Genomic DNA, 12,408 nt, shown 5'->3' with positions numbered 1-12,408 from the left:
GTATGTGTCTTTAATCCTAGTACCTGGGAGTAGAACCAGGAGCATCTTCATCTCTGTAGCAAGGTGCAGGTCAGCCGAGCTGCTCAAGACTCTGTCTCAGAGAGAAAGGATTCGGCAAGTCAAGGCACTTGCTGCCAAGTCTGGTGTTTAATTCCCAGACTTGCAGGATGGAAGGAAAGAACCAAACTCTGTAAGTTCTTTATATCTCCTTACATTCAGTGTTGTGTGTGAGTGTGTGGGTGTACGGATAAAAATGTAGGAAGCCAGGCTGGACAAGACAGGAGGACACAAACCACTTTCATCCCCATACACAAGAGGCAGAGGCAAGGTGGATCTCTGTGAGTTCAAGGCCACCCTGGTCTACATAGTGAGTTGCAGATCAGCCAGGGCTACATAGTAAGATCTTGCCTAATAACAACAACAGCAACAATAATATTAGGAGCCACCTGTTCTCCGCTTCATCCGAGTGTTGAGATTGGATGCCTTGCCCCTCTGTTTTCCTTGTCTACTGCTCATTTTTCCCTCGGCGATACAGTTTTCCTTTACCTTAGCTGCCCACTCAGGGTTGCCACTTGCATGGCCGTATGCGCCTGAGCTCTGTACATAGAAACCCCCACTGAATCCTACCTTCCCCTGTTCCTCCATTATCTGGGGCGTGTGTGTGCTTCGTAAGACATTCTGAGGTGAAGAGTGGCTAAGCAGCTAAAAGCATTTGCCACAGGAACCTGCCTTGGGTTTCCACCTGTCTCTGATGAGGAATTGTAACCTGTAAGCCCAGTAACCCCTGCCTGCCCAGCTTGCTTTTGACAATGATGTTTCATCTCAGCAATAGAGACTCTAACAAAGACACCCCGAGTCCAGACAGACAAGCAACAATGATAAAGCTCGACCTCTGGAAGAGCAGCAGGCACTCTGACCTCAGCCGCCTCAGCCTCACTGTCGTGAGTCAGTGGCGCACCGTTTAGTCTGCATCAGCACTGTGTGCGGTTACTTACACTCAACAGGGCTTTTCTGCTGTCGGTCACTGAACCGCCTCCCAAGGAAAGATAGGTTGAATTTTCCCAATTTGTTCATTTCACAGTAGTTGCTTTAAATGCTTGCAGTTCTTAATCAAAGAAGTGACTAATTTCAGTGGAGATAACTATCCAAATTATCTTTCAGCCATTTTACAACTGAAACTGTGAGGTGTCATGGTACATGCCTTTAATTCTTGCATTCAAGAGGCAAAGATGGATGAATTTCTTCGAGTTTGAGGCCAGCCTGGTCTACACAGCAGAGTCCAGAACAGCAAGAGCTACATAGAGACACCTAATGCAAAATCCCAAAGCCAGCCCAATAGAAATAAAATTAGATATGAGCTGGGAAAGGTGGCTCAGCCCTGTGTTCCCAGCATTTGTGAGGGTGAGATAGGAGGGCCCACAGTTTAAAGTTATCCTGAACTGTCCCAGAGCTCTGTATCAAAAGCTAAATCACAAAGAAGGAAAGAACAAGCTGCCTTTTACTCAGCTTATCACAGATAATTGAAAGCTACACATTGGCGAGCAGTTAATTCAGTAGCTAAGTACAGAGATTAGAATCTGCTGTTAGGAGCACGGTACTGTGTTGGCCTAGCTTGTGTTGGAACCCTGTTGAACAGAGGTTGGATTACTGGGATAGTAGCCAGTCATTCTCCTGGTAGGTGAAATGAGTCCAGCAGCATCTTCCAGAACAATTGTGTTTGCTTTCCCATCCAGCTCCACATTCCAGGAGGGCTCTTGAGCCATCGAGGAGAGCGTGGTTGGATGTCAGTAGGTACTAGCATAACCCCTGCCTCCAGAGCCTCCACAGTCAGGACCCTGCATGGGACAGGTGTGTCTATCTGCCTGAAGTGGTGTGAGCAGCTCCTGGTCACAGAGGCCAGCTGCCTACCTGCACCACACAGGAAGTAAGTTGAGAGTCATAGAGGTCCTGCCTGGTGAGCACCAGCGTTTGGGTGTGTGCACGGTGGTTGGGGGTGTTCTTAAGTATCCCCTTGTGTTTTTAAAAGGGCTTCATTGAGACTTGTAGGGAAAATCCTGACTTCTAAGCTAGTCTGAGCAAACAAAATCCTTTTCAAAGCTAAAACAGTGGGCAGAGGTGCCTGCTGTTCAGGATGGATGGGCAGCTGAAGTTCAGTCCCAGGATCTCGAGTTAAGGTAAAAGGAGAGAGGCAGGCAGTGTTGGTGCACATCTTTTGTCCCAGCACTTAGGAGGCAGAGGCGGGCACATCTGTGAGTTTGAGGCCTTCTTGATGGACAGACTGAGTTCCAGGACAGCCAAAGTACACAGAGACCTTGTCTCAAAATAATAAAAAACTGGCCCTACAGATATGGCCTTTGACTTCTACGTGGGTGCCAAGGCATACACATGCATGCCCTCAGTCACAGAAACACATCAGTGCACACATGAATAATAAAACAAATGTTAAACACAAGCCAGACACATCTGGAAAGAGCAGTGAAGTCCACACGAGTGGCTATGGGCCACCCTCAGTGGCCTGGAGGTGAAGGCAGGAACTAGGGGCCCAGGGTCATCCAGCAGTGACTTCATAGCAGCTTGGTGTAGCACAGTCCTTAGACCATTCTTGAAACTGTAGGTTCAGTTCCAGCACCACACTAACAAAATCTAATTGCGCATTAAATGTACAAGAAGGCATGTGGTTTCAGTTTAAAAATAACATGGTGTGGAGGAATGTACTTAAGATCCCAGCACTAGGGAGGTGGAGGATGGAAGATTTCGTGCAAGGACAGCCAGAGCTGCATAACAAGCCCTAAGGGCTGCTCTAGCCATCCTGTGGGTGACAGCTTGCCTAGGGTGCTCAAGGTCCAGAGTTCCATCTGCAGTACCACAAAGCGAAGAAACCAAAAGTAACCTCACATTTAGTATCATGACTAAATGGGGGTGGGGCAGGGACCAGTCAGCAGTGAGCACTGTTTGGAGGGGAACAAAAATGATGGCGGCTCATGAGTCTGTGGTCCTCCATCCTTTGGGAGGCTGGAAAAGGCATCGTCACATACCCTCATAGGGGTCCAGGAAGAAAACCAGAAAGTGCTTGAGGCCTCAGTTTGAAACCACTGTGGCACTCAGTCCACAGTCTGTCCAGGTCACGGGGCGGACAGATCTGTGGAAGAAGATTCTCTCCAGATAGGAAGCGGCATACCCCATGTCAGTCAGAGGGTGTGGGCACAGGGAGTTGGAAGCTGGTCTGCAGCTGCCCTGCTGAAGCAGACAAGCTGATAGCATCCGAGAACGTCGAGATGAGGGCTCTCTCCCATGATGCAGAAGTCTGACTGTCAGCCCTGCAGAAACGCCACCACCATGTGGACAGAGGAAGCTTTTTAGATTTTATTATTATTTTTATGTTTGTTTTCCCCACTTGTGTGTAAGTGCATCACATTTGTGAAATGTGTACAGAGGCCAGCGTGAGTGTTGGCTCCCCTTGAGACTTGAATTGTTGGTGATTGGGAACCACTGAGCCACCCGTCCACCCACCATACAGCATCTTTATAATGAGGCTGAACAGACAGTGGGAGTTTTCCAGCTGGGTAAGTTGGACAGGTGAGGTGAATTAACTGGATCTGTACATAGCCAGGACTCTCTTGTGAGCGGGTCACCCAAGGTGGAATTCTTTGGTTTAAAGATCATGTTTTGTTATTTTGTCTTTTTATAGAGAACCTGTAGAAAATGCTATACCCTGTTAATAGCAGGCGTAGGTTTGAGCAGTGGAGAGGCAGCAAACCTGTAAGGAGGAGCTCCTTACAGCTGAGGGGCAGGGCTCCAGAGGCCTGGTTGTCTTTTAATTGTAACAGCAGCAATAATATTCCTGAGACCAGCAAGGTGGCTTCATGCACAAAGGCACCTACCTGCCACCAACTCTGACAGCCTGCGTTCAGCCCCTCTGTTACACATGGTGGAAGAAGAAAACCTATTCCCAAAAGTTGTCCTCTGACCTCCACAAATGCTAAAATGAATCTGTGCTAACTCTCCAGGCCATTTTTCCTTTTGTTTAAAGTATTTCATTTAAAAGGAAAACGTGTTGGTTTTCTGCTGGCCCTCTGCTGGGTTCCTCAGCGAGGCCTTCCTGTCTGTGTCACAGGGGTGCTGCTGACCACACTGTCCCTGGGGACCCTCTGTCCTGCAGACACTTTGATTAGAGTTGCCCCGGGGTTCCTTTTGGGCCCGAGCTTTCCGCCTTCTGCCGGAGCTTCAGTACAGAGCCCACAGTGTTCCCAGCGTCTGTCACAGAGCACTTCGTCTTCCACAGACGCTTCAGTCTCAGATCTTACTAGATCCTGGCTCCTCCCTGAGCGCTTCTCTCCCATCAGTCCAAGGTTGGCTCCTTGGCGTTGGCAGCGTCAGCCGAGGCTTTAGGTTGACATCTTGCTGGGTTTTTGGCCTTCACTTTCAGGTCACATGATAACTGCAGTCGCTCCAGGTTTCAGGTTAGGGTTAGTGCAGTGTTTCTTTCTGTACAGTCTCTCTATTGGGGGAACTCTTTCCCACAGTCCCCAAAGGATATGCCTTCCCCAGTTGAGCCCCATTTGAAACTGAACAGAATCTGGGTGCCCTGGCAGTGAGGTTCATGTCACAGGTGAGATGGCATCTGTGCCAACCAGACACCCACCATGAGGGAAGCCTACTTTGGAAAGAGCTGGCTTACCTGAGAGCTAAAGCAGTGCTCCTCTCGGTAAGAGGTGGGTGGGCCCTTCCTGCTAGTGCTGCAGAGTATCCACAGTCTCTTCAAACAATGGGCACAGAACACCCTGAAGGAAAAAGAGACACAGCCCCCACTCCCACCCCTTTAAAAGAAGGTTTGTTACCTAGGTATGGTGATGCAAGCCTTTGATCCCAGCACTGAGAGTCAGTGGCAGGAGGATCTCTGCAAGTTCAAGGCCAGCCTGATATATCAAGTTTCAAGACAGCCAGGATTACATAGCAAGAACCTCCCTCAAACAAACAAACAGGAATAATGATCATAATAAGTAAAATTAGAGGGCAATCAATTTTTGTTAACTAGGTAGAAAATACTAGAATGGGCACAGACTACTTGTTTAGGGGTTCACGCTTGACTGCTTTTGCACAATTGAGAATTAAACTGAGAATTAAAAGCTATCTACTACGTGCTGGACAGCAGTGTCCCCGGCCCTGTGCATCCGAGCTGCAGGGGGCAGAGGTCAAGGATAACACTGTTTCCAAGGTAATGAAGGGCAGTCTTACTGGCATTAAGTGAAGACACTTTCTGGGTTAGGGTTTGACATAAAGATGATTAAACAAGTCTGCACCGGTGCTGACGGTCCTGTCCAAGTCAGATGTCAAGCTGAGCCGGTGCCTGTCCCGGCCTGCTTTCGAAGTCATGTGTGTAAAAATCCCGAGTTCACACAGCTGGCAGTGTTTGAGACTGAGGAGTTGAGAGTTGGCTTCTGAGAACTGTGAAAACAACTGTAAAGTGCAGTGGTTTGGGAAGAGACATTAAGACCTCCCTTCATTGCCTCAGGCTGCACTGCACAGTGTCTGTGTGAACTGTTTGTAGTGCTGGGATCACACCCAGCCATCCCTGTACAGCCCCTCAGTCCTGACATCCTTTTTTTGTTGTTGTTGTTGTTGTTGTCATTGTTTGGGGCAGGGCGACCCAGGATGTCCAAAAACTCATGACAGTCCTCCTGCGGCATGAGTCACTGTGCCTGGTTTCTGAAACTTCTTTGAGGGAGTTTCCTCTAAAAAAGTACTGTGTTCCAGTTTTTAAAACTGTTAAGTATGGGGTGTTTCTATGGTTTTGTTTGCTTGTTTGAGACAAGTTCTCACCGTGTCTGGCCTGAAGGACACTGAAGACCAGACTTGCCCCAAGCTCACAGAGATCTGCCTGCATCTGCCTCAAGTGCTGGGGTTGATGGCATGAGCCGTCTGCCTGCTGTGTGTCTGCTCTTGCCTGTAGCTGGTGGTGGGTGGCTTGCTCAGGATTCCTCTCTGGTACTGGCCATGTTAGCTCAGGTGAAGTGAAGGAGGACTCAGCACAGGTAGCTTTGTCAGTTAAAGATGGATTAAAAGGAAGACTTGGTCCTGTAGTGACAACATTCTTTGAACTGTATACTAAGTTGCTTTTTTTTTTTTTTTTTTTTTTTTTTTTTTTGATGTTTTGTTTGCTTTTGGTTTTTTGAGTCAGGGTTCTTTGCATAGCCCTGGCTGTCCTGAAACTCACTCTGTAAACCAGGCTGACCTCCAACTCAGAGATCCACTGACTCTGCCTTCTGAATCCTGGGTTCGAAAATATGCACCACCATGCCCAGTGAGTTGAAAGATGCTATATCACATGATTTCCAACCTCTTCTGGAAAGCACATCTCATTTAAGTTGCTCGGTGCAGAAATTGCTGTGTGTGCAGAGGAGCTGTCTGGAATATGCTCCTCTGGGGTGCACAGGGGCCTGAGTCCCATCTCCTCCCCACACAGTCCAGCAGATCCAGCCAATCATCCCAGCGCTTAGAGGTAGAGGCAGGAAGGTTAGAATTCAGGGTTAACTCGGCTATACTGGGCTATATGGGTCTCTGACTAAAAAAGTTACTGTTTGCCTTGTCAACATTTTAAATTGTAAGGCTGGATGACTAGAGCACTTGCTGTTGGGCTCACAGAGGACTGAGTTTCATGTCAGAAACTCACCAGAGTCTGTACTGTAACTCCCGATCCAGAGGATCTGACACCTCTTCTGACCTCAGTGGGCACATGGCGCAAAGACAGGCATAAACATAAAGTAAATGCGTCTTTTAAAAATTCACAGGGTGATTCGTACTATTAATTTGGGGCTCATTTCATTAGTAAATTTTGACTTCTTGGAGAAAAATGAGATTAGTAAGATGGCAGCTGCTGGAGCGAGCACACAGCACAGGGAAGTGATGCTTGTCTGTCTCCCTCCTCACCCCCTTAGCAGGCCTGGGGGCAGGGTAGCTGCTGCCTGGGTTCAGAACAGAGCTGCTGGCCTCTGAGCTGGGCTCGCCAAGAGCACAGCTTCAGTCCAGGCGCTTCCTGACTAGCTCATGAAATATCTGACTTGGAAGAACACTTATTCCTGAAAATGAAAGAGAGAGAAGGTAGGGCAGTTCCACTCACAATACCAAAACCACTGGAGAGGAGTGGATGTAAAATAATAGGCTTAAATTCCTTGACAGTAACACAGAGTACAGTACTTTCAAAATACAAGTCACCCAGGAGTCTAGTTGTAGAGTAGTTTTCTCTACACCACTTTGTGTTCCTGGCTGGGCTCTTCTAAGCCTTCCGCTGCTATCGAGCCCTCAGCTTAGTTCCGGTTACCTTCTGTGAAACCCATTGATCTTGCTGCCCAAGACGCTTTCAGGCTACTTTCCCTTCCCTTCTACATTTTAGAAGATCTCCCCTGTCACTCAGAATATATCCCATCTCTTCCCCCAGGTATCTAGATTCTCTTCCTCTCTCCTAGCCTGTGGGAACCCAGAAGTCCCATTCCTTTCTTTCTACCCAGCCATTGGCCACTGGCATCTTCATCGATAAATCAAAAACCAGTTGGGAACGAGGACCTTCAGCTTCAGTAAACACAGATTCCCCATCAAAGAAAGCATCAAAACCACCCCTACATCTAGTCCTTTTGGTTTGCTTTGGTTTATTTTATTTTTAAAGATAGGGTTTCTCTGTGTAGTCCTGGCTGTCCTGGATCTCACTCTGTAGACCAGGCTGGCCTCAGACTCACAGAGACCCACCTGCCTCAGCCTTCGAGTGTTGGGATTAAAGGTTGGAATCTAGTCTCTTACATCAGTCTCTGTGACTCTTAAGGATTTTGGACAACAGTCCCAGAAAGCTGCTCAACAGTTACGGGCACGTGCTCTCCCTGACGCCTGAGTTTGGTTCCCACACCCATGTGGTGCGGCTCACAGCTTCTTGATTTTCCTGTGGTCTTCCTGCATCCCTGGCGCGCACACACCATGTAGACAAGTTAATTTTTTAAAGTAAATAAATTACTTTAAAGAGGGGGGAAAAGTGTGAAAACCAAAGTAACACAGTGTAACAGGGAGGAAAATAACGGCGATGAGGACTGCTCGTGTCGGCGGAGGCCAATGACCTGGAGTGGACTGGAACGTTCATCACCCATGAGCCCAAAGGCACAGCAGCAATCAGAAGGGCCTTGGGCATAAAGAATGTGTATGACGAATATGGAAGCAACCACGATGACACACCTCTCTCTGCCCGTCTGTGACGTCTATCACCAGAAGATCTGTATGGTTCCGTTGACTTACTGTTTGCTGGGTCCTCTGGCTTCTGAGGCAGCCAAAGACATGTCAGTCAAGACTCTTGCTGTTGTGAGCTGCACTCACACCCCAGCCTGGGCACTGGGGCTCCAGCCTGTACGTGCTGCATGAATAAACAAACACAATCAAATAAACAAGCACGGGGTGTTTGGTGCAGCTTTGTTGGCCTTCCTGTGTCACTGCTGAGCCACGCCCCCAATGCAGGAACATTCTTTACTATGGAAGACTTGAGAGTGACGCAGTGACGTCCTTGCTCATTCTTCTTCCTCCCTCTTTCAGGCTGGAGTGAAAGGGACGCTGGGAAGACTGGTTGGGATCTTTGAGGTAAGTCTGCTAACACCTCTGTTCTGAAAATTGTCAGTAGCCATGTTTTCCTGTCCTTGAAAGGGGCCTCGGGTCTCACTGAACGTCGGGACAAGCAGCATGGCAGACTAGCATTCTGTGCTTTCTCATTACTGGTTTGTGTTTGGGTGCGTGCCTGTGTGTACGTGTCTGGAGACATGAGAACAACTTGATGTCATTCCTTAGGACCACAAAGTAGATGGTACTTTGAGACAGGGCCTCTCACTGACCTGAGCTCACCAGGTAGTCTAGCTTGAGTCCCAGATCTGCGTGCCTCCACCTCCCTAGTGGTACAGGCCCAGGCCCCAGGCGTGTACAGTGTATTGCTCGCACCTTCCTACCGTTCATCCCTCCTGCTCGTCCAAGTGAGAAGGGAAGAAGAGAGGAGGCAGTGGACTGGATGTGAAGGAGGTTTCAGGAAGAAATGGGAATGGTGAGGAGCAGGTCGGTTGGGAGAGAGGATGCAGGCCTCTCTCAGCTCATTAGCCCCACACACCCACAGTCTGCAAGTTCCCTTGTCCCAAGTCACAGCTCCCAGATGGTTCATTTGTTGACGAGTGCTGGGCGTGGCACACACACCTTTAATCCTGGTGCCCCCTGGGAGACAGAGGTAGAAGGATCTCCATGAGTTCAAGGGCAGCCCGGTCCACATAGCAATTTCCAGGACAGCCAAGGCTATATAGTGAGACCCTGTCTCCAATCAATCAATCAATCAGCCAGTCAATCAATAAAAGCATTTGCTGTTTTTCCAGAGGACCCGAGTTTAAGTCTCAGTACTCATGTCTGGTGGCTCACTCCTGCTGCAGAAGAAGATTGGACACACACACCCCCCAAAAAAATAACAAACTAAAAAGAAAAAAACTGTCCAAAGAATGCCCTCTGTTCTGGTGGAGCTCTCCTTGGACAGAAGAGCAGGAGCAGAGGGCAGAGGGCATCCTGTGTCCCGGCTTTGTGGACCGTGTGTAGGAAGGGGAGCTTTAAGTGTCTCAGCCACTAAGGAGCACCTCTCTGTTCCTTGTGTGCTTCAGAACCAGGAGAGGAAGCACAGGACGTATGTGTACGTGCTCATCGTCACAGAGGTGCTGGAGGACTGGGAGGACTCGGTGAACATCGGTAAGTCGCAAGGCCTGAGCACAGTGCTGAGGACCATGGCGCACATGCCTGAAGCTGACCTTAGCTTCAAGTGGAAACATGTCCCTTCCCTAAAGGGCTGTGCTGCTATCCCTCCTCAGCAGATACCAACCCCGGCCTCGGCCTCTGCCAGGATGGGCTACTCTGGCCATTGGGACCGAAGGTGAGAGCAGGCTGCAGTCTGTGTCCTACTTCACATTCTCACAGCTGGGCTAGTGTGGAGAGGCGCAGGCTTCATTAGATCCTGCCAGGCCTGGGTTCTGTCCCCAGCACCCTAAAAATGTTCAAAACATCAGTCAAGTGTGCAGGGGTTGAACAAGAGACCAAGATGGGTGCATTTTATAGCCTTGTCACTCAGTCTGCCAGGAGCCATACCCAGGTTGGTTTGCTTTCTTAATTTCATATACATTGTTGCTTTGCCTGTATGTGGCTGTGTGCGGGCTTCCAGTCCCCTGGAGCTGGGTTACAGGCAGCTGTGAGCTGCCGTTCAGATGCTGGAAACTGAACTCAGGACCTCTGGAAGAGCAGTCAGTGCTCTGAAAAGGTGAGCCATCTCTCCAGCCCCACCACAAGTTTTTAAGGTGGCATTGCTTGTTAGTACGTAGCCCGGAGGGGAGGGCCCTCGCTCCTGACCTGCTGAACCTCAAAGTGCTGAAGGTAAGCACGCACCATCCACACAGCATCCCATACCTGTGTCAGTGAAAACATGGGTCTTAAATGTAAATCACCAGCGAATGAAGGTCTTTGAGATGTTAGCCTCCTTCATGGTGCTGTGTGCGGCAGTGTGGGAAGTGGCTAGGGCTACAGAGCAGGTGCCCTGTCTGAGGAAACAAGGGACAGTTGGCACTGACGGGAAGTAGGGCAGTGAGCGCTGTTGTCTGTGGTGAATGGTGAAGTGCTGCTGATGAGGAGCTGTCCCGGGCTTCTCCTTGTGCTGGTGCTGTAGACAGGGCTGCCTGTGCCGCTCTGGGACACAGTGAGGCAGCAGAACTCCGGGGACCTCACACGCTGCATGCTCCTGGGGCTAAAGGCAACAGCAGGATTAAGGGTCTTTTCTTAGTTGCTGAGAATTGAGCTTGGTGATTTCCCCACCAAACAAAAAGCCCAGGTTCCTTCTTCATGCAACCTGTCTGTATGTTGACATGCATGGAGAGAGATGTGAATGAAGAAATATACCATTATTTCTAATTGCTGAGATTGTAGTTGTTAATGTTCCTGACAGAAAATGGTTAAAGGCCAGCAGTATGCCCTAATGCATGGCTTGGGACGGAGCTATTAGGTCAGTTATTCCCCATTTCATGTATATGACTGTTGTGCTCCCGTGTGTCTGTGTACCACATACATGCTTAATGCCCACAGAACCAGAGATGCCCTGGAAGGGTGGCCAGATCCACTGAGCCTCCCTTCATCCCCAAGTCCTACTTATTATCCATCTTGTATGTGAAGAAAATGGAACGCCAAGGAGTCCATAACTTGCCCAAGGCTCCCCAGCTCTTGGAGCCGGAGGTCTGGGTCCATCACACCAACTTCATTCACAGCCTGACTCCCGGCTGCCGTGCTGGCTCTGTGTTGTGGAGGGAAGCCCAGACCTCCCACCTGAGACCAGTGTCTACCCCCCTGAGCTCTGGCCTCTTCTGCCGCTCTAGCTTGAAGCAGAGCCAGAAAGAGTTTGCACAAGGAAAACAAGTTTGGGAGCACACACCTTTAGTCCCAGCACTCGGGGTAGAGGCAGGAGGATCTCTGTGAGTTCAAGCCCAGCCTGGTCTACAGAGCACATTCCAGACATCCAGGGCTACATAGACTGTCTCAAAAAATAGAACAAACATTAATTTTAATCAAAGGTTAAGTTGCCTGGTGTTTTGTTTTATATTGTCTTTTTTTCTAAATTAGTGTGTGTGCTGTGTGTGCATGATGTGTGTGCAATACCCCCACCCACAACTTGTACATGAACTCAGAAAGCTGCTCTGGAGTGATTGGCTCTCTCGAGTTTTACCTGGTGTCAGCTTGAACTCGGCTCGCCAGGGTCCACAGCAAATACCGGAACCTCTGGGACGCTCGCAGTCAGCCCGCCTCTCTTCTCTTAAACAGATAAAAGTCACCTCATCGGGGATGTCTGTGGGAAGAGAGGACGGTGGCCCCAACTTGGAGGTGTGGCTGACAGGGCTCTGTAATCCTGTGGGGGCTGCCTTCTCTTTTGTAAGGAAGGAAAAGTACTGAGAGTCCTTGTTTGGGACAGATGGAGGTAGGCTGTCATGTAGCCCAGGCTGGCCTTGTGTTCCCGTGTAGTGACCAAGGATGGCCTTCACTTCCGGATCCTCCAGAGTCCTGGGATCACAGGCACCACTGCCATGAAGCCTGCCTCCCTCAGAACTGTGCTGGCTGCCCCAGCCTCTGCTCACCTCTCCCTCTGCCTCCACAGGAAGGAAGAGAGAGTGGTTTAAAGTAGAAGACGCCATACAGGTGCTGCAGTGCCACAAGCCCGTGCAGGCTTCCTACTTTGAGACGCTAAGGCAAGGCTACTCCGCCAACAATGGCACCCCTGTGATGCCCACCACCTACTCCAGCTCCGGGTCAGGCATCAGATGACTGCAGACTTGTGTAAGAGCTGGAGAGTGGAAAGCAGACTGAGCGTGGCTCTCCTCACCACCC

General features: G+C 49.5%; 1 protein-coding gene across 2 annotated transcripts in view; it reads left to right on the top strand.

Moving 5' to 3' along the window:
* Window positions 1-12,408, top strand: part of NUDT3 (nudix hydrolase 3) — a 51,789-nt gene that overhangs the window by 38,145 nt on the left and 1,236 nt on the right. For both annotated transcript variants that reach the window (XM_080938175.1, XM_080938176.1), the window contains exons 3-5: window positions 8,566-8,610; window positions 9,657-9,741; window positions 12,179-12,357. In XM_080938175.1, the coding sequence (XP_080794301.1) occupies window positions 8,566-8,610; window positions 9,657-9,741; window positions 12,179-12,345 (297 nt within the window). In that variant the 3' untranslated portion in view covers window positions 12,346-12,357. The remainder of the gene's footprint in view (window positions 1-8,565; window positions 8,611-9,656; window positions 9,742-12,178; window positions 12,358-12,408) is intronic.

Source organism: Micromys minutus (genome assembly GCF_963924665.1).
Source record: "Micromys minutus genome assembly, chromosome: 25".
In the NCBI taxonomy this organism is placed as follows: Eukaryota; Metazoa; Chordata; class Mammalia; order Rodentia; family Muridae; genus Micromys; species Micromys minutus.
Note: the sequence above shows the minus strand (reverse complement) of the source record. Positions and strands in the feature narration are given on the sequence as shown.